The 25,929-nt window shown below is 34.9% G+C and overlaps 1 protein-coding gene across 5 annotated transcripts; it reads right to left on the bottom strand.

Moving 5' to 3' along the window:
* Nucleotides 1-3,890: 3,890 nt before the first annotated feature.
* On the bottom strand, nucleotides 3,891-25,641 carry LOC118181031 (phosphatidylinositol-3,5-bisphosphate 3-phosphatase MTMR14-like). Of its 5 annotated transcripts, XM_035350105.2 has the most exons (17): nucleotides 24,864-25,641; nucleotides 24,622-24,767; nucleotides 23,468-23,527; nucleotides 23,264-23,364; nucleotides 20,102-20,213; nucleotides 16,248-16,326; nucleotides 16,122-16,167; nucleotides 14,527-14,577; nucleotides 13,495-13,611; nucleotides 13,084-13,154; nucleotides 12,622-12,692; nucleotides 11,671-11,748; nucleotides 9,323-9,389; nucleotides 6,642-6,807; nucleotides 6,478-6,514; nucleotides 5,453-5,514; nucleotides 3,891-4,302 (listed from the first exon to the last, which is right to left on the bottom strand). In XM_035350105.2, the coding sequence occupies exons 1-17, from the start codon at nucleotides 25,585-25,587 to the stop codon at nucleotides 4,161-4,163; spliced, it is 2,130 nt and encodes a 709-aa protein (XP_035205996.1). In that variant the 5' UTR covers nucleotides 25,588-25,641; the 3' UTR covers nucleotides 3,891-4,160. The 5 variants fall into 5 exon arrangements, with proteins under 5 accessions (XP_035205996.1, XP_035205997.1, XP_035205998.1 ...); XM_035350106.2 differs by having other exon boundaries at nucleotides 24,622-25,641; XM_035350107.2 differs by having other exon boundaries at nucleotides 16,122-16,164; nucleotides 24,622-25,641.
* Between the last annotated feature and the right edge of the window lie 288 nt (nucleotides 25,642-25,929).

Here is a 25,929-nt window from a genome sequence, read left to right as displayed (position 1 = left end):
GTATACTAACCATTTTTTCAAGCACGCAACGCAGGCGAGTTTATTTACGTGATATTATCCATCATATTCCTTTCACACAGCCGACTGCAAGATTTCTACTTACGTCAGTAATTACTCAAATAATTTGACTTTGAATAATTATTTAGATTATAAAGTTCCAAGTTAATTCCTTGAGCAAGAAGGGGAAAATATAGGTATAAACATTCCGTTAAGAAACATTCCAATACATGCAGTTTTGCACAATGTAGCTTAGTAAAAAATTTAAGGAAATAATTTTCTCTTGAGCGAACAGTCATCAATTCCTTCGCCATTTACAAACTTAAGATATGCACAACGAATGTTCTTAATGCGAAAGTTTGAGAGAAGCGGGAATCTCTGAACTAAACACTTCCATTTTAAGACATTTCGGAAAAACTGCCATAATTTCCAAAATCGGCAATATGAAAATACAATTTTTTTTTTTGCAATCTATATAAGGTCAAGCTGCTTTAAGATATTTTGGCAAAGCGTTCAGAGGCTATTTGCTTTCCCAGGGATATTTTCGGGGCAATACTCTGAAAAACTGGTTTAGTTTATTTGATTGCAGCAAAGAACACGAGGGCTTGAGGAGAGGGATGACTTCGTGAAGGACTAAGGGAAACTGGCTCGTATACACGAATATTCTGAAAGAAAACAAGCTTCTATTCACATCAAAGAATAGTGGGAGACCCTACGACTAGGCCAACGCAATCTTAGAAAAATTATTAAGTTAACCAAACAGCAAATCTTATGAGGGCTATCGACTGGGATAAAGAACACTTTTAGTGGAGGCTTTTCTAAGGGAAACTGGTTCATATTCATGTTGCACATAGGAAAAATCACAAAAACAATAAAACCAGCTTGTTCGCCTGGTTTTTAAACCTAGTTGAATTCTTAATATTCAGCCGTCTTCACCGCTCGTCGATAACAGACACAGGACGAATTATCAATTTTCATGGGCCGTAACCAACTATAGAGTGCGGCAGCGTTCATAGCAAGATATTAAAAAACACACCATAAGGCAGTAACTTCAATTTATTCGTTACCTCCTATGTCAATAGTTAAAGGTACGCCATTTACTAATGTGCAAGTCACTGTCCATTGCGTGGATTACTTTTTGAATATGATGCCTGTCAAATGATGCCCCCTTTGCACAACACATTCATCTAGGCGGCGCTGTAAGCTTGCCGTAACTCAGTGTAACATATTCTCTGGGACATTGCCGACGGCAGTTCAGATGCGATCGTTCAATTCAGGAATGGTGGCACAACGTGTTCGGAAAACTTACTTCAAGTCAGGACTTATCCCTGCTTCAGGTTGCCCCAAAGAAAACGTCTTCACATGAAAGATCAGGTGAGCGAGGCGGCTAGGAAATGTCACCACAACGGGAAATTACACTTCCTGGAAATGTGTCGCAATGGTCCGTCCATTTGGAACTTTCCCATGACGTTCCAAGCTAAAATGTTGCCGAAATAGACGCTGGGTAGCAATAACACTAGTTATTCTTGAAATAATTTTCAGCAGCAAAGGCACTATGCTGTGCACTTTACCGATCCATATCACTGTCACTTGAAATAGCAGCTCATTAGTACAACAATGCGGCACGAGCTGGCCCGCATTCATGAAGTAAGTCATTGTGCTACGCAAGTTAAATTACGCTATGAACGTTGCCGCACTCTATTATACTGTTACGTAACAAATGCTTTCGACTGTCAGTTTTACTTTGACAATTTTTGATTAAAATGAGAGAAATATCAAGCTGTATGGCGTTGTATTGTAAGTATTACTAATTTTAGACAGTGTCCACAAAAGTCTCGTAACTATTCGTTAAATATATAAACAGCATTTGAATATTTAGTTTATATCTTCCCTTAAAAAATGGAAATATTGTTACATTTCAGCACTAGTTAACAAACAAATTATAAATTTTATTTCATTTTTTAAATATGGAGCATGAACAAGAACTTTGTCCCAGTATTTAACTGAAATTTAACTTCACCGACTAGGTCAAAATCTGAAGTTCGCAAACTCATATAGAGCGCATGATTCTGCAATACCTTGAAATCACACGTGTTCTAAAAATGCAACTTTTTGGCTAGGTGTTTGAAAATTGCTGAAATACATGAACACTCTTGGGGGAAAATGCCTTCGCGGAGGACTTTATAAGGAAAACCTAGGGAACACATACTTAAGTCTTTGTTTAGATTTGAAAACAGGGTTCATGATTTTGTCCACTTGGCACTGATGAGCCTTCCACTTTACTAAATTAGAATCAAAAGTTCTTTTGGTTGACAAACTGAAGTTAAGCACTCGCGTGAGGAAGCATTTCATTACAAATTGTTTGGATGAATTATACGCAGAATTCTTACTTCCAAAGCATTAAAATGTTAATTATTCAAAGTAATGGAGTGAATGAAAAACACATTTAAAAATTCCTGTCTTGACCGAATATATAGGAATATTTTATGTATTTTTCCAGTTTTTTTAAGGATGAGTACTTCCTGTAGAAGGAAGAAATGTTAACTTCAGACGTACAGTGGATGGACAAAAATATGGAAACACCTTGTGAAATGCATGTTTGAAAAGAGTGATTTTAATGAAATATGTAGGTGGCGCTGGCGTTTTTAACTACTGACGCCACCTATATAACTTCGTAAATGTGCTAAACAATTCAGTTGTCGGAGTACTGTTATGTGAGGTTGTCATTGCATTATGTCAGAATTAACAGACTTCGAACGTGGGCAAATTGTTGGAGCACATATGGTAGGTGCTTCCGTAAGCAAGGTAGCTGAGGTGTTTAGTGTTTCAAGAGGTACTATATCGAAGATTTATTCCGCATATTTGAAAAGCGGAAAAACATTTGCTAAATCACAGCGCGGACGAAAGTGTGTCCTGAGTGGTCTTGACAGACGATCATTAAAAGCAATTGTGACGAAAAATAAGACCACAGCTGCAAAAGTTACTGCTGAAATGAATGTTGTGTTACCGAACCCTGCGAGTACCAAATCAATTACTAGGGAGCTTCATAAACAGGGAATTGCTGGCCGTACTGCAATTGAAAAGCCACTCATCAGTGATGCTAATGCCCGTAACAGGAAAAGGTGGTGTTTAAGTCAAAGCCTGGACTATAGAGCAGTGGAAGCGAATATGGTCTGAAGTCTTCCTTCACATTGTTTCCCACTTCTGGCCGAGTTTACGTCTGGAGAACGCCATCTCAAGCTTATAATACAGACCGCTTGTTGCCAAGAATGAAACATGGCGGGGGTTCTGTTATGTTTTGGGCAGCCATATCGTGGTTCTCTGCTAGCCCCATGATAACTGTCAGGGCACATGACTGCCAAGACTTATGTGAACATTTTGGCCGATCAAGTTCATCCCATGGTACAAACTTTGTTCCCCGATGGTGATGGTGTCTTCCAAGACGACAAAGCCCTGTTTACACAGCTCACATTGTCCAGGACTGGTTTTCTGAGCACGAGGATGATTTGTCCTATGTACCCTGGCCACCACAGTCACCAGACGTGAATATTATCGAACCTTTGTGGTCTACATTGGAACGGAAAGTACGTTCTCGTTATCCACCGCCAACATCGTTATCTGAACTTGCCACCGTTTTGCAGGAAGAATGGTATACTCCCTTGGGAAATATACAGGAACTGTATTCATTCCGAGAAGACTGCAAGCTGTTTTGGATGCCAACGGGTTTCTTACACCATATTAAGCAAAGAAACATGTTTTTTAAAGGGGTTTCCATATTTTTGTCCAACCCCTGTATGTCGCAAATTAAAAATAAGCAAGTAAATCTGGATGTCAACATACCATAGCAGCAAAACTACTGAATTGCTATAAACTAAATAATGCTTCAAAACGCATTAAAATTCCAGGCGTTTTATTGTTTTAAAACTCGTTACATAGCATAAAAATTCATGACAATGACATACATCGTATTCATATTGAGCATTAAAAGTTTAAGACATTTCAGTATAAAAACTCCAATAACATTACGTCATAAAATAAAAGTAAATTAAATAAAATTAATATATGAAGTGAGAAATTAAAGTACAAAAATACATTTTGAAGTTCTCATTTGTTTGAATATACGTCAGTTAATTCGTGGCACAGAACCTGGAATCAGACTTGAGCTAGGCATCTATTTCCTTTTTGTACAAATCCAGTAATATTTTTTGCACCTGTAGAAGTTTCGCCTCGCGTTCACAAGGATTGAAAGGTGGAACTCTTCGGTTGTCCTTCGAGTCTTCAGATCGTTTGTGCTTGTGCCATTCTCTGAAAGCAAAGAAAATTTACTTACGAGTGCAAAGACTGGATCAAATTAGAAGTACTTGATTTACACTGATAAAAGGTGTCGCTACTAATTTATGTATGGTATATCTAATTATAGCAAAGCACTCAAATTCCATCTGCCTAAGAGGGATGCCTTTATGGAGGAATTCTTAAGGGAACTGGATCATACACAATGGCAAAGCTAAAGCCCATGCAGCCAGCCCGTTCGCCAGGATTTGAACCTTGGAGCGAACTAACAACTAAGTATTTTAGAGCAATAATACCGAGAGGAATTTCAGAACTTCAAGATTTACACATCACAGAGCAGTATCTGAATAAAGCACGAAAGCAGAACTTCACAGCGTTCTTTGCTAAGGGCAATTTTAGAAAACCATTTAACAATGGACATATTGCCAAGATCTAATGAAACCAAAGAAAGTTGATAATTATCTGTTCCTCAATTAGCAACTTAATGTATTACTTTGAAAATTGAATACATGCATTTTTGCTAGTTAAGACTGTACTTAAATCTTACTTATTCAAATGAAGATTCTGGAAGGCGAATAATTACAAAGTGGGTCATTTCATGATTCTGAAGGTTAAGTTTGGTTTAATTATGACAAAGCACGAGAGGGCTATCTGCCCAAGAGGACTTGCTAAGGTTAACCGTCTCCTATACAGACTATACATGGGGGCGGAATCCACGAAAACGCCTATGCAGCCAGCCCGTTAGCCTGAAATCAAACCCAGGCTGGAAATTCCATTGTTCAGCAACTTTACCACCAGGCTGCTGGTAGGCAGAAGGTTAACTTTTGGAACCAATGGAAGTGCAGAGATTACTGTAAATTTTACATATTATAGGAACCTAATTGAAGCTAAATTTCAGTTAATTGAATATGTAGAAACTGAAAGAGCTGCATTCCCTTATTGCTTAGCTATTGAAATACATATATTAACCTCAGTGATTTTAGTCATATCAGAAATAATTGATAACCATTTGCAGATTAAGAGTCCTCATACCAGTCGCATTTAACCACAATCCCTTGTAATTTCGTTAATTATTCGATAGCATAAATTCCCTTTACAAAACTAGAAACATGTTAATAGTTAAATATAACATGCTATTGACACACACATACCAAATTTACCTTACCTGGTCATTGAAAAGTCATCTGAAGCAATCTCGGAAATGAAGTTAAAACAGAAATGCATGACCTGAAAATAAGTATGAAACTTAAAATTTGTTTAATTTGAGAAGACTTAATAGTAAAAAATTAGTTTTCAAAAACTTTTGTTAATACTTGTACATTTTTTGCCACTCCAAAAAAAAAATCAAACCATAAAGAAAGTTAAGAATCGCAAGGACTTTATGCGCAGGTTAGCGTTGGCTTTTAAATTTGACGAAATATAAAAACAGTTCTTTTCTGTAGTTCATTAAATGCTTTACTTTACCTCATATTTAAAATGTTTCTTCAGTGTTAGATTTACTTTACTAATGTATTAGTAACAGTTCTCTTCCATATGCATTTGCAAGTTTTGTATAGAAAAAGATTAAAATCATACGGCTTTAAATTAGATAGGCATGCCACATGAATTTATAAGACTAAAAGCCGCTCACCAGTATCCGAGTGGTTGGTTAGATTAATGTTGCAAAGAACAGAAGGTCCGTTTCCTAGAGGAAAAGATGCCTTCGTGGAGGACTTTAAGGGGAACTGGCTGACAGTCACGTTGCATCGTGAAACTCATACAGCCAGCACATTCTTTCGCTACAGCACCGTAGAAATATGAGAATTTATACGAAATACAAATAGCAGTTTATTTTTTAAGGAATGTAGTGGTAATTTTTGGAAGTATGACCAATTGCTTAGCCTTTATAAAGTTTTACTTCGAGGCCAGCATTCAGCTTGTCATTAAACAATTGGCTGCTAGTGGAGCTAATATTTCTCAGAAGAATTGGCCAAAGAAGCTAGGTTTAAACGCGCATAAGATTCATACGACGGTTGGTTGGGGTTATGTTGCTCTAAACAAAAGGTTGTGTAAAGACAAACACATGCACCACTCAGTGCATACTCGGATTCACATGACAGAATTAAGGAAAATGATTGATATGGAATATTAAGTTTTATTCTATGCAAAAAAGTTAAGTTTATATGCAAAAGTATTAAAAAATTGAATTACCTCTTCCTTATCCCGAAGACGTGTAGGCAAGTCGTGCCTGAAATTGATTTCAGATACAGAATTTAATTCAAAAAAGGACTACTTATTTTAACTAAAATTTGAATTTTTAAGAATCAAAAGTCAAGTGAAATAAAAAGAGGCCATTAATGGAAAAATGCACTCACCCGAAGAGGTACCAATCGTATCCAATGGCGAGATATGCCATTTCAACAGGAGTCAGTGTCTGGTGGATCAAGCCATCTGCCCAGAGTGACAAGCGCAGAAGGGTTATGAACAATGGGGTGCGATCCCATCCGCAGACGCAGTGCACAAGAAATCCACAATTATTACCTATAAGAATTTTCATTAAATTCCTTAACCGATTTTGCACGTAAATTTAGAGGGCTATGAAATTTCAAATTAAAATAAAGTGTTAGAAGAAACCGTTTTGTTTCGTTTTAAACCCAATTTGATTCAAGGCAACACATTCGTCTGCTACACGCAGTTGGTTTTCACTTTCTTGCACACTGTTACGGAAACATTAGGCTAACATGAAGTTATTCAAGTCGATTACTTAATTTACGGGTACAGAAATCTCCACACGCAGAAAGAAACCACGAAGTCGGGTCTTTGTAAAAGACTTCATCCTCGGAACAAGTGACATACATTTTGTACAAATAGCCCGAGCAAAATTCTTGGAATTTAACAGGTCAAAAGCAATAAAATAAGCCAAAGAAAATCACGAATCCACATGACCTATGCAAGTTACTCATTTCTCTGCTGCAAAGGTAGGTGGGTATGCCGCGGTCCACCCTCCTGGCAAGCCCAAGCTCGCCCTAGGGTTTTTCTAGACCGGCCACGAGCAAAGGGAAGGTTTGAGACTGAAAGTTTAGAATTATTGACCATTTACCACCTAGATAATTTTTGGATGCGAAAACGAATTTTGAAGCAATTCACGAATTAAGCTCTATTGAAAAGCGACGAAACAGCTAAAAGAACCCAAGACCTGCTCTACTAAGCAAATAAGCATTTCGCAAGACCTCGCCAGCAAGTCCTTGAAGTTGCCGTCTGGCAAACCCAAACTTGTCCCTGAAATATGAAAGTCAAAAATGAAAGGAAATCAAGCAGCACTGAATATGACAATGCTAGTCCACTATTCTAAAAATATCTTTATCAGTGAAGTAGACTAGAAATGCCTTGCTTCGCGAGGAAATAATAGGGACGCAGACCCTGAATCTTCGAAATTTAATGACAAACTGAAATTTAATCCCCCACAGATCTGATAACAGCGATTGGCAAATTCAGATCAGCACATACGAACAAAATCTTAGAACTGTAAACTGGGCAGAAATGTTAGTGTTGAAAGGCTATTGATTGCTCGTAAGTGTTGTCGAGAAAATTAAATACCATTCAACACGACGGGAACGTTTGATCTAGTTTAATTATGGCAAAGTGAGCTCACGTGACTAACAAGTATTGAGCGATCTCAACCTCCTGGCCATTAATTTGGTGATGTAGTGTAACTCTGCAGAAAAGGAAAAAGGAAACTGCGAAATAGATCCGCGATAAAGTTCAACGCTTAAAATATCAAAACAGTATTTACACCTCAGAAAGAATTTTTCAGTAAGTAAATTCAAAATATGCAGCAGTGATCAATAATTACACAAAATGCTTGCTAAAATATATAGCCCTGTAATAGTATGACAAACTCCAGAAAATTACCTTCCTAAGTACATACGACACCATTAACAAAAGGCTAAAAAACTATTATAATGTAGCTTACGTGCTAAGAACTGATATGCACATGGTTGCTGAAACGTTAAAGGAGCATACGAAAACTTTGTGCTTGTACTGCAAAAATTCAGATTCCAACAAAATTAGACTTGAAGGTGAAGAAATCACTACATATCTGCAGTTTGTTCAACTTTAACTATAGGTGCAGCCAAATTCAAAGTTTGGTTCATTTGATTATGGCAAAGCATTCTACGTCTAGCCAACGTGGAAGGATGCCTCTGGAGGACGTTCTATGAGGAACTGGTTCGTATGCACGTTACACATGGGAAAAACGACGAAAACTCGTATATAACGAGGTTCTCCGGATTAGAACCTTGGACTGAATTACCCGTATTCAGCGACTTACCGCTCAGTAAATTCAAAAATTACACCAATTCCAATAATGGTCGAAGCAGAAGTACTTGGCAACATTTAAAAATATCTTGCACAAGGAATGATACTACAAGCTCGTATACCTGAGCTGAACAACCCTTAATAATAGTAATTAATTTTATGTGGAAAATCTGAATACTTCACAGAAAATATTAAGAATAAGCACAACTTTGCAATCTTACGAAGTCAGTAGGGTTATAAACGGCAATTCAATGATACAGCAGACTTATTAAAAAGATGTTTACTCTTTTAGGATTTAATAAATAGTTTAGAAAGATTTACAAATATGAATGCATGCAACTGATCCATCCAACGGTTGCACTTGACAGTTCCACCAGCGCAAGTACTTCATACTAGAAGAACCGAATATTAAGAAAGGAAATTTAACATTCGAACCAGATGTCCTCGACATTCAATACTGGAGCACAGAAATATGCAATACAAATTTTTTAAATAGGAATTTCTAAAATGAATATTTCAAATTTATGAGTCAAGATCCGATCATATCTGTAAATATTTCAATACAGTTAAAAATTAAGTGATGGTTTTCAGATATTTCACTTATCACAAATAATTAAGTTAACATACCAATATAAAATTTAAAATTTTCAATGCAAGTTTATGAAAGTCCTCGTTCAATAATTGGCAAGAATTTTTATATTTAATACTTTTGTGGAAAAGGTTTTAAAAACAAACTTACCAGAGGTAATAATTACTCTCAGTTGAAGTAAAAGGTATTCTTTTGTTAACGTAACGATATCCCACTCCTAAAATTAAAATTTGTACATTATTCAACTCAATCGTCACCAAGTTAAATACAATGAAATAAACAAATATTCCAGCAAAATTTAACCATGCACAGAATAGCAGTAATGCGTTTTAAATAGCGAGTTAAGAGATGCTAAAAAGATATTTTTTGGATAGATAATATATTTTACCTCAACATTAGTAATGTAAAACATTCTGTTGAGAGGAAGTGTGGAAGTCCTAACCCCACAGAATATTTCTCTTAAATATTTAGCTATACATTCTATACGATTTATGTACCAAGCATAAAAATGAATAGCCAATTTAAATTTTATTAGATGTTTTGGAATGAACTAAGGCAAAGCACGAAAGCTCAATCTAGTTAATCGGCAACACAATGAAAAGAAACATTAAATTTCTTACATTTTTCTTGTTATCACCAGCTTTTCGAAGAGATTTACGGTTCTGTACTCATAGTGCCTTTCTCATACCGCAAGTATTTCATTTGCCAAATAACACGTTTCATCTAGTATAGGACAGGAAATTTGCTTTTATTTTAAAAACTCAAGTCTCTGATTAACTCAAACGCTTACCAGACTTATTATTATTAGCTGCTTTGAAGATAAAAACGTACCCAATTTTTTCAGGCGAGAGTAAATTTAAATTTGGGGTTTTCTGTTAAAGTATATCGATGTTAAAATTTCAACTATTTAAGCATCATAAACTAAATTTTGTGGATAAGGCTTCTCTTTGATTATACATTTAAGTAGTTTGAAAGTTAATCTTTTTCAGTGCTGTATAACGCTATTGCTATGGATAAGACTTAACAACCCTTTAATATTTGGCTAGTTTTAAATAATTATTGGAAGAAAGACTAAATATGCTTTGCGTACGAGCTGATAATTGGTAAATGTGATTCGGATTTCATAGTTAATAGGAGTAGTAAAAAGTAATTGTGTTCATTCCTCACTTTAATTTTGTGAAGATAAATTTAAGATACTTCAGATGTTATAAAATGCAAATTAGAATCATCTTCATCAAACTACAATTTTAATAACGTAATACTTCGATTTTAAGTCACACTTTTATTCATTTTAAAACGCAGAATTAGAATACGGTTTAATTCAAAGGCATTATTTCAACACCTTATTTGTGCTGATCTACTAAATGATAGTATATCTGAAGATTAAAAAGTTAAGAACTTTATTAGCATCTAAATTGAAAAATAGTACCTCGTTTAAATTCGAAGTAATACAGTAACTACACATTCAGCACAATGGTACTGTATAACAGTGTTTGGAATAGGTCGATTTGGTTTATCGAGATCACGGCAAAACACACTAGGGCTATCTGAATATGAAAAGAGTTGCCTTCGTGGAGGATTATCCAAAGGAAACAGGCTCGTGGTCTTCAGAGACTTTACTGCTCGGCTGTTTGTGCACTTTTTTGGAATAGGATTGAATTATTTGGCACAAAACCTGTCAAAGTTATCTGCGCCAGACAAATGGTAACAATGGAATTTGTCATTTGTAAAACTTCCAGGTTAGACAAAAAGAGACGGATTGCAATCTGATAAAAGCCGATATCTTAAAAAACAGGTTAAAGTTTATTATAAAAGCCTATATCTTTTATAAAAAAATTACGATGACGTGTTTTTCCAATTAAATTTCCCAAGTCCATTTCTGAACAATTAAAATTGTTTTTGGCGAAAATAATTAAAACTCTGGCATTCCACCAAGATGTGATGAACTGTCAGATCTGCATTGCAGTTTGGGCAGCTGGGATTCTCTTCTCCCTTCAGAAGATACTCATGGGTCAGGCGACAATGGCAAATTCTCAGTCGAGTCAAGAGGACATCCTCCCTTCTATTAGCCATACATGGCCAGTATCCAATGGTGGGTTTTACATTCCTCAGCTTGTTATATACTTTGTCATCCCATTGCTTTTGACAAACCCTTTGATGTCTGCTAGTGGAATCTGAAGATTGTACATTGTGGTTGCAGTTTTAGCTGCAATATCGACCAATTCATTCCCCTTAATGGCAACGTGCCAGGGATCCACGAATAAAGAATCTGGTATACCCGAATTTTTAAAGAATGATTCAACTTCAGGATCCTGGTTGCAACTGGGTGAGTATATTGAGCGTGACTTTCCAATGACATTAAGGCACTCATGGAATCTAAATAAACTTTATGTACTTCTGTTTTGAAAGGTAAGTCAAAGCCAGATGGAATGCAGTAAGCTCAGAAGTAAGCATTTTTGGAATAAAGGGGATATTTTGTAAAAGATATAAATTCTTACCTTATAATCTGTGAAATCTGTAGCTGGAGGGCTCAGACTGAAGCCTTCAGGCAATTTAAATTCGGTAGTTACATCTCTCTGAAAAGATTTTAAATACTGTAATTGAAGTACAAAGTAAATAAGCGCTCAGTATTGTTGCTTATGAACACCATTCCTGTTAAAAGAATTTTGAAATTCTCGTAATCTTAAACGGTTTACTCTTACAATTATCTCACAGCATTATCGGCAATATATTAAGCTAGAAGCTTTTGGGACGTTAAATTAAAAAATAAGGTGACTGATCAGTAAGCATTAAATTTACTATTAAGCAACAAAAGTTAAGGTTTATATACTGAAATTCGTCGTGTCTTGTGAAGGTAACAAGACTTCATTTCAGCGATTCAAATAGATAATGGCTTATCAACTCTATACTTGAGCTAAATCCATCCACAAAGGCTAATAAAGACAAGAAACTGAAGCGCGGAAGTCTCTTTAAAATTGTTGTCCACCTTTAATGAGAATTTAGAGTTTAGAAAGTTTTAACAGATCTTTCACATAAATTTTGCGATTTCTTTAGAATAGGCTAGCACATTAACATTTTCAGCTTAATTTCTAAATTTAAGTTTAAACAAAAGCATGGATGCATGGGGCAACAGACAGAACCATCATTAGGTTAGGCTATTTGAATGCAGCAAAACTCATTGTTTTAGTCCTTTGTGAAGTGCTTTCTAAGGGAAATCTGCTTTAGAATGTAAGTAACTGAAGTAATTCCTGCACTGCTTTCCAAAGGAATTTGCCTCATCCTAAAATTGCATCCATGCGTTTGCTGGTCGAAATCGGAATCAAAGTTCAGCAACTAATCTTAGAGAATAGTAAATCTGTTCATACTTGGGTTGACATCATTTACATTAGTCATTTAAACATTAGAAGGGGTAAATTTTAAATATTTAAATAAATTCTGCTAGAACTCACCTGATCCCAGTCGAATTTCAGTCCGGTAGGGTCTCTATTTGCTTCATTATATTTTCTAAAGAACTCGCAACCTATAAAAAAATTAAGAGCTTGAAAATATAACATTTACATCCGATCCTGGAGATACATTTCATAGTTGATACGAGAATTAAAATATAATTCAATTTCATTACGCTAGGTTCTTAACCATATCTAAAAAGGCTGGTAGCAAGGAAACCGACTAGAAAGGCATAAAAACAATTACATTTTTGCGGTATCAATCAGTAGAATTTAACAGAAAACGGGTCAAATGTTTTCAGCGTCGTTTATTGTACTGAAGTTTAGTACCTAGTTTCACAAAATCTTTAGGTACTAAAATTCGCAAAATCGACGTACTACTTCAGTCCTATTCATTGCTATTATGGTATCACACGCATACTGCAAGTCGATCTCGGTGGATTTAGGATGTCAAGAAGAACTTACCAGGATAAGGCATTTGTAGTATCTGAAAATCTTCGTATATGTCCTTATTAACTTTCTCAGAAGAGCCGACACTGTAAGAGGAATATGAAATTTTGAACTTATTTCTGCATTTATACCGGTTTACTTTATAATTTTTTGGCGACGAAACCTCCGTGTCTGATAAATTTAAGCATTTAATAATCAAGTACAGCTTTTCTCCAGTGAAGCAAAATAACCGAAGAAAATTGGCATACTAAACGATAAGAAAAATCGTCAATAAATTTTGCCGTGGATGACTTATGGAGTGAAAAATTAAGCGACTAGAAGACTTAGTAGCTGAAAGAGGTCTTGGCGCCAAAAAATTATCTGAAAGAAAATTCAGTAGGTTTTTTTTGAGAGGAAATTTGTAAAAACACTTAGCTAAAAACTTACGTGACGCCAGTGTGAATCTTTCGATCTTCTACCATGAGATCAGATATTACTGAAACACCCAAATATTCCAAGAGACGTACATCCTGCTCTTTCAACTGGTTCATGGAGTTCGGATTACTGAAAATATTGATAACATAATCTGGTGAATTTAAGCTCTTAACCACAGAAATGCGATCTCCGGACCGTGATATCCCTACTTAAGAACAGTCACTTAACATTTAGTTTTCATGGTATCAGCATTTCTCAGAATGGTTCTTAAAATCAACCCGTAATTTAATAAAAGTCAGCTTATAATTTGCTGATTGGTTATACCACTTATAATTAAGTTCGCACTACTGTAAAAAGAGCAACAATGATAGAGGACTGGTGTTTTTTTAAATCTAATCAAGTTTGGTATCGGGCAAGTTAAAATAGGACAAAGAATATTTAACTTGAATTGCCAAGTAAATGTGGTACAAGATGAGATAATCTGATTACGTCATAAGAACAGACATACCTTCGTAAAAGACTAGGGGGAGTTCGTTAATCATAAAACGAAAAATACCCTGCATTTGCTACCGATATTCGAATCGGTGTTAAAACTACCATTCTCCAGGCGACTTATCCCTTTCTCAATGAGCGAATACAAGTGAAATTAAATTTTTGATAATTGCATTGCGAAGCTTGTGTTGTTGCTTATGTTCGCTTGTTTGATGTAGTCAGCTCAAGTCTACGAAATTCCTTGTGGCAGGGAGAGCAAGATTACGCCTGTCGCTGGCAACAGCCTTGAGCACCTAATAGGTGGCAGTGCGATTTGGCTCAGTTCCACCCCCAATTTTGATGGGGAGCACTCTGGAGGAACATTAAACAAATGCAATTCTAAAGTTGCAAGCTTGGTTTTTTAACCGTTAATTAAAAAAGGCATACAAGACCTATCTAACGAAAGGAAAGTGTGGCCTATAAGAAGGTTTAAAAAAAACCATTATGGATTTAAGTATTAACTTTGGCTCTTAAGTTTAATGAGGTACTTTAGGATTTGATAAAATTACTTACACAAGGGTGGTGAGGGAAGAAACCACGTTTGATCTCGAATCAGGTATGGTGCTGTAAAGGAAAATTGAAACCTTTAAACATTATGCGAAAGAAAACAAGATGCAAAAAGCTTAAGATCTGTTAACAGTCATCGAGCTGTAAACACGGAGTTTAGAGTAAAATATTTGCTAAAATCACATCAAGAAAGTTAACTTTCTAATAAGACTTCTGGAGAGTACTGCTAGAATTTTATAATAGCTCAATGAAGAAAGTTATTTAACTAAAAAATACAGTATTCGAGAAAATCTTGCTAGATATCGACGAAGTACGTTAGAAATAATGCCTTCAAGGATAATCTTAAGATAAGCATAGCCGATTTGCACCGATGCATCCGCGAGAACTTGAACCCGGACACGAAACGAATACCTATCGAGAATTTCCTGTTCCACGACTTAATCCACTGTCACTTAATTCCTGGGTTTTTAAGAAGTAGTTAGGGCGATTATACAAGTTAAGATAATAAAACAAACTAAATGTAGTTAGGGTTGCCATTGATTTCAATCCAGTGTTTGAATTCGAAACCTGATTTTGGATTTTATCAACAGCACTACAGCTATAACATGAATTTTTAGGCCTTGTTACAGACATTCACTCTTTAAACATTTAGAATTAGACAGAGAACATATCCCAGTTGGAAACGTAACTTATACGCACTCGTCTGGCTGATACATCTTACCAAGACAGCAGGTTTCGACGTTTAGATACTTAAATTAGCAAAGAATTTCGTCCAGTTGGAGAAACTGGCGCGCTAAAAAGAGCTGGAAAGTAAGATCTATTTGAAATACAAAGTCATGACTGTTCAAAGAATTTACCAACTCATATTAACCAATTTATTCTACGAATATTTTCTGTACGGAAATGGATTAAATTTTCATGGTAGAACACCTACAAAAACATTGATAAACAATGGTAGGTTTCAGGAGCGTTAAACTTGCAGAATGTGAACTGTTCAGCAACAGATCTGCTTTTACACCGCTTTGTTCTCGCTTCTGAGAAACTAGGCGTAAAGCGCATGATCTGGATTGCCTCCGAGTAAAGCAAGGCATGGCGGTAGACCTTTAGTTGACGATTTAAGCCACAATGTCGTAAATTTGCGAGATCATAGATTGTTCTTAATGGTCACCGTTAAGGACCGTGTTTTTCTAAAAGAATTTACTCTTCATTTTAACGTGTTCTGTACAATACTTAACCTATAGCATTACATATACCAGGCCTATAAGAGGATAGTTAGGAACTGAACTTCATGAAGCTGATGAAGGGTAGTTATAATATTAAAGCACGCAAAGACGAAAATTACACGAAAATGGCGCGTAACGCATAAGGAAACTACAATTATGCAGGTAGCTCAGCCACATGTAGGGGGCTAATATTTCAAGAAAAATACATTTAATGACAGCTTATATATATAGATAGTTTCCAATAGCTACAATATGGCCGTCAAAAGGAGGCCTACACCATATTAATAAGTTAAACTTTAGTAGTAATAATCCGCATGAAAATTTAACTGGAAGTGATTTACAATTAAGAGACCATTTAAAAAGAAAAAAGCTACATACTCGATTGTGTCATTGGTCCGAGTGGTACCATCATGAACCATTTCTGCTGAAAAAAAGGTTTTGTTTACCATCAAAGCAGCAAGTAGATAGTAGTAGTTAACGCAAATATGGTATCTTAAAAACTACCTTTTCGTTCCTTAGGTTGCGTCAGCTGTTCCAAAACAGCGCCTTTCCTGACCGATAAAGTTGCAGCCCGGCAAATGAACTAAAATTTAAATTATATTTTAGCAAGTACAGATGAACTAAAGTTGAGGCATATTTCGTATCTGGATTGTCAACAAATAGTAAACAACTTGAATAATTCTTTTAGACACGCAAGAGGATTGCTGGTAGAATAATGTATAAAACTTAAATTCTATTTAACACGCGTAAATTGGCAATTTTAAGTGTTCAAACCGTTCTAAAGAGAATTTGAAACCGACTATTAGCAATTATAAATTTATATTAAAACTTGCCAACACTGGTTTGGAAAACAAATCTAATATATTATTAAAATTAAAAAGGATAAAGTTTTGTCTTAGAAATACTTTCCGAAGAAAATATTTAAGATTTCATGAAGTTTTTAATGAAAAAAGCAAATTATTCTAGCAACGAAAATGAAATTAAGTAGTTTTTCAAATTAGATTTATTGCTTTTATGATTCATTAAGTTATTCCAGTTGTCATCTCGAGAATTTTTAAAACTAGACCACTCGAAATTTCAAGTTTTTGTTACACAAGCTTAGCACTTCCGAATAACTTGCTTATTTTGAGACATTTTCGGGTTAGACCACCTTATGCAATATGCCCGTTTCAGCAAATCTACCTTCACGATTTCGATAGCTTTTTGCGCAGAATACCGTAAATCTAGTGTACTATGAGACTGCGATAGATGCAGAGCATTTAAGATATCGCTGGCCTTCAACTTGATTTCAATGTGATGATTATTGAGTATACTTGTATCTGACAAACCGTTTACACAGAATGTTACTTTTATTCTTCGAGTTGCAAATGAGCTTAGAAATATAATGGTTGAAACTGTCTTGCTCGCTTCTTAAATCTGCCTTTGGCATGTATGTATTATGTATTAAAGATTTTCTACACAAAATCAATACTGAATACAACATTTAATTGGAACTAAGCATGTTCCCTTAAAGCATTTTACAGGTATTTTTTTATCAAGATCGAAACATGAGCATTAAAAACGTTTATTGAAAAGGTATTTACTAATACTCTCAATTAAGCTTATATTAAATTTTTTAAAAAACTTTCATACCTGGAGCGAACGGGATTGAGGCATTAACACTCCTTGAAAATATATTCTAGACTTACATAGTAATCTTTCATTACGATCAAATAACTAGAACCAAAGGATTTTTAAACTGGTAAAAAACTTTGCCAGTATCTGTATTACGAATTATTCATTTCGCCAATTTTTTAAAAGTGTTTCAAGCTATTTTAAGTTCATATTCCATATTTCTAATTTAGATTTTTGATATTCTTATACTAAGTAAAAGGATTGGAAAATCACTAAACATAGATCAAATCCTTCACATACCACTGCAGAAAGATGACACGTTTTGAACAATTCCGATAAATTAAAATAGAAAATGTTTTCAAATAAAACATTCCAGGACAGAGTTCCTTATTTGAAATTAGAAAATTCGTTTACCAATTTTAAATTTATTCTTTCAAAATGTCGCATGTAAACAAACTGCGTTGAAAGATATGATTTTGGGTTTTTTCCGATGAGATATTCCTATTTCGTAATTAAAAACGTCTCGAAATGCAAGAATTAAAAAATTTTTGAATGAGAAAGCATTATTTCATGGGAAAGGAAAAACATCAATCATACCTGGAAAGACCTCAAACGAATACCCGAGAAAGTTGCGCACCGTTTTCAAAGTTTCTAAAATTATATCGTTGGCAACAAAATCCACCGACGCAGGAGTCGGTTGCAAGTTTTAAACACATCTGTAACAGTAAATAAAACAAGATTAAAGCTAAAACATATGCACTAGGTTTTAGCCGAGGCATGTGGCTCAACTCTGAGCAATTTACAGAAACTTGTATGAAAACTTTAGCAGGACAAATTGAAATACATTGATCTATGAAGCCAAGTTCACCTAAATTACCGCTTCCAAAAACTATTATTGAAAGCAAACGAGTTTGTCAATACAAAGAAAGGCATTTATGACTATAGCAAGATTCTCTTTCAACAGGAAGGTAAAAATAAAAAGAACTGAATAAATGTTAAAATCAGCTCAACGAGGATAAGCAGTACGCCCGATATTTACAGAAAAAATTAAATTTTTTTTATCTCAGATCTTTCCGTCAAGTCAAAACTTGATAGGACAAAGCAATAAGTCATACTTTGAAACTAAGCCTGCATTCATTTACAAAATAAAGACCGATAGAGGTATGGCACATACCTTTCCGACTCATTCATAGAGTTCCGACTTATTCATAGAGTTTCTTGTGCCTTTGATCTGTAAACTTTTTGAAGGACGGTGGTTACTGAAGTAACCACCTTTTCTATTGAACAAGTCTTGCTCACTCGTGTGAGTGGTTTTCAAGACCGATTGTTTCTGAAGTTCCCTTGAAGCCCACTAGATGGGAAATCAAGAAACATAAGCCAATCGAGAAACATAAGGCAGTAGTTTATGCAGCAATTAACCTTCAAGAAAATAAGCATCAACCATCGAAGACAACATCACGGCCATGCAGCACCACCAAGAAAAGGCCTGTAAAAACAGTGTGGAAAGGCAGCACATGCAAAGATATACACTGCTTGAAAAAGAAACTTTCCATGAGTACTATACAGACTGATTTGTAGGGATACGTTCTGTGGGCGATAGTCTCGGACAAAATGTGGGCAATTGTCACAAACACCTTCATATTAACATCTGATACAGTAAATAAGTTTTGCTGAAAAAGTTAATTGACTTTCCTGCTCCTCAAAGAGTTAAGAGGTATTTAAGCATGCTTGATGGATTCTGAAAGACAGTGGAAGAGGGACTGAAAGTAATATCCATGGAAGTTTTACGAAAAGACCTTCTATCAAGAAAATTGCGACGCAGATTTATAGTCCAAAGAAAAGACTATCAGATCATACCTTTAAAAGTGCTTTTTTGCATTTTATATATTCAACAGCCTCAAAATCATTGTAAGGATCTGTAGCTTTCTGCAGAGGGTTGAAACACCTTCTGCAGTAAAGCTACAGAACACTCAATTTCATGTGTGCATGTTGCGAAAACGCATAGTGGGCGATTTTTTTTACATTGCTATTTATTGTAGCGGAATGGAAGTTTCGTTTTAAGTAGCACAAAATCCATAGTTCTGCTTTAGTGTTCTGGAGTTAATTTAGCAGGAAGCGACTATTGTAAAATGAAAATTCTGGTTACTTTAACAATTACTTTGCAGCAACAAAAGGTGACTTTCGCATAAGTAAGAATTTAACGCTGGTTTTTATTGCACAAATTTAGTTAAGGCAACTCAATGTCAAACTAAAACCTCTAGCGTTTAGTGCATTTTAACGTAAGATTAGCACTTTTACTAAAAATTTGGGAATGTCTGATCGCAATGAGATTCATTTCACTGTATTTAGAGCAGAATAAATAGAGATAAAAGAATATTACAAACATTTAGGAAACATTGTGAAGAAGCGGAGTTTATAGCAAAGAAGCGTGGGCTCATAATGAGTTAATCCCAAGATCTCTACACAGTTTCACATTGGAAATTGGCACCTAACAATTCTCGTTAAAACCAAGTGCATTAAAATTCTTCCAATAACTATATTTAAGACATTAATACTGAAGTTCTAAGTTAAAAATATCCAAGTTCAAAAATAATTCTTTAAAAACCTTTAAGAATCCACAAATTCACTTTTTACCTAAATGGAATATTAACATCCTAATAAAATTTTATCTGGTTCAAGTTCCAAGACTTATTTCCCCGATACACATAATTGCAATATAGTAAATAGTTATTTGCAATACTTACTTTTCCATCCGAGAGCATGACAGGAACAGGGAACCGTGTTCTGCATCTACTAGGACTAGACGAACATGCCAGGTTTCGGAATTTCGCTGGCTTCAAATTTGAAGCGCATGATCTGGAAGATTAGATTACTTGCAACAAAACAATTATACTAACAATATTTGACTTCGGAAAGTTGAACACATTGAATTTAATTCTAGAGACACTGGAAATTAATTTTAGTTGTTCCTTGCGTGAAAGTTTTAGGCGCTACTTAAAGCAACTTTAACGAAGATTTGAATGCCAGCTGAGAACTGATGGGCTTATGGTAAACAGCATTGCTGCAGTAAATGGAAATCTCAATTTTTTTAACATGTTCACAATAGACCTTCGACAATATACCATTTTATTCAAATTCTCAGCTTTAATACAATCTTTAGTGTTAGCGTGATCAAGGTCTGACAACTTAGCTGTTCTTTACCAAAGCGTTCATGAAACATTACCCGTCTCATTTTTGTTGTTCTACTTCCGTTGATGGACACATGCTCCTGTCCCTAAGCGCTTCTCGAAAATGGTTTGGTTGGTTTAATTGATTTCGGCAAAGACTAAAGCTATCTGCCTAAGGAGAGAAATGCCTTCGTGAATGACTAAGGAGAACTGGCTCATATCCACGTTACATACGAGGAAAACCACTAAAGCCTTACAGCCAGCCCGTTCACAGGGATCCATTATCAGGTCGAACCAGTGTTCAGAGACTTTACCGCTCGGCCGATGGTGGGTCAAACCGTCAGAAGTTAATTTGAGAGTCAGTACGATACCCTTTAACGATCCATATTTTGCACTGTATGTTCCTACAGTGAATGAAATTCATAACCGACAATAGTATTATTTTCACTATCAGTCATTTTTAGCCATTAGCTGAATCTAGCTGTTATGAGCCCCTTCTAAAATGAAGTCACTGGTAATCATTCTTCAGCAAGCACAGAAAGGAAAGACTATGATTATCCAAGCATACATAGACCATTCGTCTGCTCGGGCAATCACATGGCATTAACTGTGAAATTCACTTGAACAGTACTATTGCCATATACTGTGGATTTGAAATTACCTAATTACTCCAATCCAGTCTTATGAAAAGACATTATAGCAGAAACATTTGAATAGAAAGAAATAAACTCGAGGAAGTTTATAATACACACAAAAATAAAATTACTGAAAGCCTTTTCCCTGAAGGTCCATCAGTAAAAACTAATGGTCCATCTTTTAATCCGTTGTGTTTAGTATAGTGAGATTTATCTTTGGCTCTACCTTCACTTATCAAATTCACTTTTATTGTGGTATTGTAGCTTTCGTTTAAAAGTTATTCATTTGCAAAAACACGTCAAAGTTCTATGACATTTCAACAGCGAGATACCCTAACTTGACAAGGTAAGCATTTACCGAAGATCTTGGTTTTATACACCACACAAGTGTCAAGGAACCCCAAAGCTATTAGTCTCCTCGAGCTTCGATAGCATTAAGACACTTTTAGAAATGGGAAAGACTGGTCAAATTTTAAAACTGTCTCAAAAGATATATCAACACAATTTAAAAGCTTATTTTAGAACTGACTATTTATCAAGCATACTTAGACTAAAGCATGGTTTCCCCAAGAGTTGAATTAAAGTACAATTATCAGTTTACTTCAATTAATACTTCGAATATTTCAATCGAAAGAAACCGAGAGTTTAATTACATAAAATTATTTCTCAACTATCCTAAATCTCCTGCTAAAGCTATTGATGCTAACTCCTTAGTTGCCCACTCGAAAAACTTAATGTTCCATCAAAGTTCTTCCACAGAACTAAAGAAAATCTTAGAAGGGAAAAATGACACAGTTTACAGAATACGAGTCTTACCATACAATACATTTTGAAAAAGGTACAAGTTTAGTTTAAGAAGGGATTTTGCTTGACAGCCTAAAAAGGAGTAATTCAACTACGGTAGAGCCATTTTCCTTGGAGATACCTTCGTGAAGGATTTATGGAAACTAATTCACTTTACACATAGGGTATACCCCAGCGAACAAGTTCCGACGAACCTATCCAATAGAATATGAACCCTGTTCGATCTTTCACTACTCAGGGATCTTACTGCAAAAAAAGATTTTAAACTTGATTGAAAGCAGTATTTAACGTTTCGATTTAATAATCAACTGAGAAGAATTCACGATTTTCAGCGATAAGACAATCCTAAAGATCAGTAATTTAAAATATTTTATATTTAACGTCAGGTGAAAGAATTAATTTGTTAAATGCTAATGCAGAACTTTACAAATAGCAAAATAGATGATTAGAAGAATTTTTTCAGTTATTAACCGATTGATACTTTGGCTATCCACATCATCGCGGAAAGTCGCCAATCGCTTGACGACTTAAAATTGGCTGAAAGGATTTGCTTTACGACCCAACATTCTATTTGTTAAATAAAATACGAGAAAGAACAATTTTATGATCAGTTTCATTTTGATGTAGAATGAATATTTTTTAGCTACAACTTTCACAAAACTTTTCAAAATGCTTAAGGGTTATTAAACAATTTCAGATAACACTTGCTACCTCATTACAAATACTTAATAAATATACAATTTTTTTTTAATTGAAACAGCCGAGACATTTTTCATAATTATCCTTACTACAAATTGTTAAAAATGACAGTAAATTAAAAGTTTGATATTTAGGAACGAAAATGCTAGCATTAGTACCGGAAATAATTTAACCTTAAAATCGAAGGGAGGAGTAATCGGAGAGCTTATTTTTGCAAAGAATGTTCCTATTAAATGTTACCATAACACAGCCAGTAATGAAACTAATAGTTTCAATAGCTTACTATAAAAGTAAGTAAAGGGTCAGGAAACTTGCTTTAATAGATAACTATTGATAATTCCATTCTCATTAGGAAGAAGCTTTAACATGACTTTTGAATTGTTTCCGTATGCATACTCTGCAACTCGGTATACAGTGATATAAGCAATTAAAGCGATAATCATGAGTGATGAGATCTATAGTAAATTATAGCCTGCTTATAAACCAATACATACTTTTACACCATACTTAAAAACATACAACAGTTAATATGCAATATTTGGATTAATATAGTTTTAGTCATGCATTTGTAAAACAAGCATGTACAACTAGATTTACTCACTCTTTAATGCATTCTTCATAGTTGGCATTCTTTTGTTTTCTAGGTATAATTATTTCACTTGGATAAAACTTAGACAAGGTTCCGCCAGTGTTAGAGATTTTCTGAAAGTTCAATACTAGAAGTTACTGTAAAATCCTTTTGCTAATTTTACAGTTAAAGATTAAATAGAATGTTAATACTGCAAGTACTTGAAATCTAACTTACTTCGCATTCGTAATCTTTTTCGTAGAGATGTAAGCAATTGGTAAGTATCTCTTTATCCGTCTGCAAAATAAATGCAAATTTATATTTTAATTTTAACTTGTCTTAAGATCGGTAAGAAGAAACCCATAGCTGAAGAGTACTAGTCAATCACATAATTTGGTACTTAAGTGTTAGCCCAGGTTGGGTATCACAGAAACACTTAACTAAAACATTGCATGCAAACTACGAAGTTTTTAATTGCATATTTATCCCAAAAAATCAATAAACCTACTTACAAAAGAGTGTTCTGGCGAGGCTTTTAATGGATATTTGTGTTTATCTTTAGCAACGGCGAAAATGAGATTCAGAATAATTTCACCGCAATTTCTTTCATTCAAAGAAATGTCATAAGGAAATGTTAAAACAGAGTGTAACACAAAAATATCTTAATTTGACAATAAAACTTTAAAAAAAACGGTTTCAGTGACGGCGTTTGTTGCCAATATACAAGTATAGTTGTTAAAATATTGCATATTGAAATTATGGCTACTCTTACTATTTACCTCAAAATCTCAAGAATTTAAAGTTATGTTTTATACGCATTGATTATCAAACTGTATCATTATTATATATAAATCCCTTTGTAAACACTTTCTCCTCGGCATTGTATAAATTACAAATAAAAAAATAGTTTTATTAAGTTTCTAGTTAATTATACAAGCATACAAAAATTACGAAATTCTTTTTCAAGTTTATTCATTTTAGAAATTCAATTTTAACTTGTTAAGAGTACCGAAATTTAAAACACTTTCATTCTAAAATCGGGAATTCACTGCGAGAAAGAAACAAATTTTAAAATAAAAAAATTTTGTTTGGTTTATTTGCTTACAGCAAAGTCTAGACAGCTGTCTGCCCAAGGGAAGTGCCACCTTCGAGAGGACTTTTTAAAGGAAGCTGGCTCGTATACACATTACACATCGGGAAATACCCACGAAATGTCAATGAAGCCAGCCTGTTCGAGTGTTTCGAACCTCTGAACGAACTACCACTGTTTAGAAAATAGAAAAGAAAGTAGTCCTCTCAACAGTTTTAGTTTGCCTGCTTCAAGGCCGTAAATGGGAAACCTGACACAAATTTGAAAATTAAAGCAAAATTAGAAAGCAAGTTAAACATACCCCGTTTACAGAAACAGCATCATACCGGTTGTTCTTAAAGTGTTTAAGCAACGATGCAATCAGTTCTTCTGTAATCTCTTGAGCGTAGTCTACGATGTCAGCGCTATCTCTATCCTCATTACTTTCGGCAACTTCACTCCTTGCTCCTAAAGTAAATGACGGAATTATAATCTTCACCTTATTTTCATCAACATTAGATTCTTTATCATGTAAATATATCCCGGCCTGAATTACCAGGCTACCTCGAATTCGGAATTCTATGGAAGGTCTTTCCATTGCATCTACTTCCACTTTAGAGCCCTTTTCCTCCTTGGAAATTAAAGTGTTTTCATCAGGAATAATAGAGTTCAGATCAAAAGAACAATCTCGGAATTCTATGGAAGGTCTTTCCATTGCATCAACTTCCACTTCAGACCCCTTTTCCTCCTTGGAAATTAAAGTGTTTTCATCAGGAATAGTAGAGTTCAGATCAAAAGAACAATCATCTACTGCTGAAAGTGTTTCATCAGAATCAATAGAGTCGGAATCGGATCTTGTTGAAAATACAGAATATGCGATGCCGAATACCTCTGCGAAAATTTTATTCCATTCTTTGGAGTCAATTTCAAAACTTAAGATATCAAGTTCTATTCCCAAAGCAGGATTTTCAACAGCTTCGCATTCAGATCTTGAACTGTTGACTATCAATTCTGAAGAAGGATCTCCAGTGATATTGCATCCAGAATTTGAACTCATATCTACCAGTTCAAAAGAAGCACTATAGTTTTCAAAACTTGAGACACTGACTGCCACTTCGGTAGAAGAATCTACCGCACTAATGCTTTCAGAATTTGAACTCATGACTACCAGTTCAGAAGAATGAGCTTGAACACCATCGTTCTCAAAACTTAAGACACTGACTGTCTCTTCGGATGAAGGATCTACGGCACTACTGCTTTCAGAGCAATTTCCTTTTTTGTCGTCCATCGTCGCAATAAACAAGTTCAAAATAAAACAACAGATAGAACTAAACTCCACGGAAATACCACGAAAAAGCAGCAGCGACTTTCAAGATACTTATTCATTTCTGGGTTTGACTATACTTTGATAGTAGCCAATCAGAAAAGAACATGCAAACTTTCGCAGGTCATCCCATGCAAATGAGCAGTTCAGTTTATTTTCTTTATGAAAATGAAAAATATATTATCAACAGTAAAATTGATCTCATTTCAAGTGGAATTTTTTTTTCACCTTTTAAAATACTCTGAAAGTTTAAATAAAGATGGAATTTAATTGTTTGGTTTTTGAATGCACCGAAATTAAAGCAAA

This window comes from Stegodyphus dumicola, chromosome 9 (assembly GCF_044657685.1).
Source record: "Stegodyphus dumicola isolate Sdum_Otavi_A_Nest chromosome 9, ASM4465768v1".
NCBI classification, from domain to species: Eukaryota; Metazoa; Arthropoda; class Arachnida; order Araneae; family Eresidae; genus Stegodyphus; species Stegodyphus dumicola.
The sequence above is the reverse complement of the archived record's forward strand: the minus strand, read 5'-3'. Positions and strand labels throughout refer to the sequence as shown.

Excerpts from the sequence above, each read along its gene's own strand:
- LOC118181031 (XM_035350106.2), bottom strand. The coding sequence starts at position 25,587 with ATGGACGACAAAAAAGGAAATTGCTCTGAAAGCAGTAGTGCCGTAGAT. Across the intron at positions 13,612-14,526 it reads TCTTCCCTCACCACCCTTGT|TAATCCGAACTCCATGAACC; the intron begins GTAAGTAATTTT and ends CAATATTTTCAG. Across the intron at positions 6,808-9,322 it reads GAGAGTAATTATTACCTCTG|GTAATAATTGTGGATTTCTT; the intron begins GTAAGTTTGTTT and ends AAATTCTTATAG.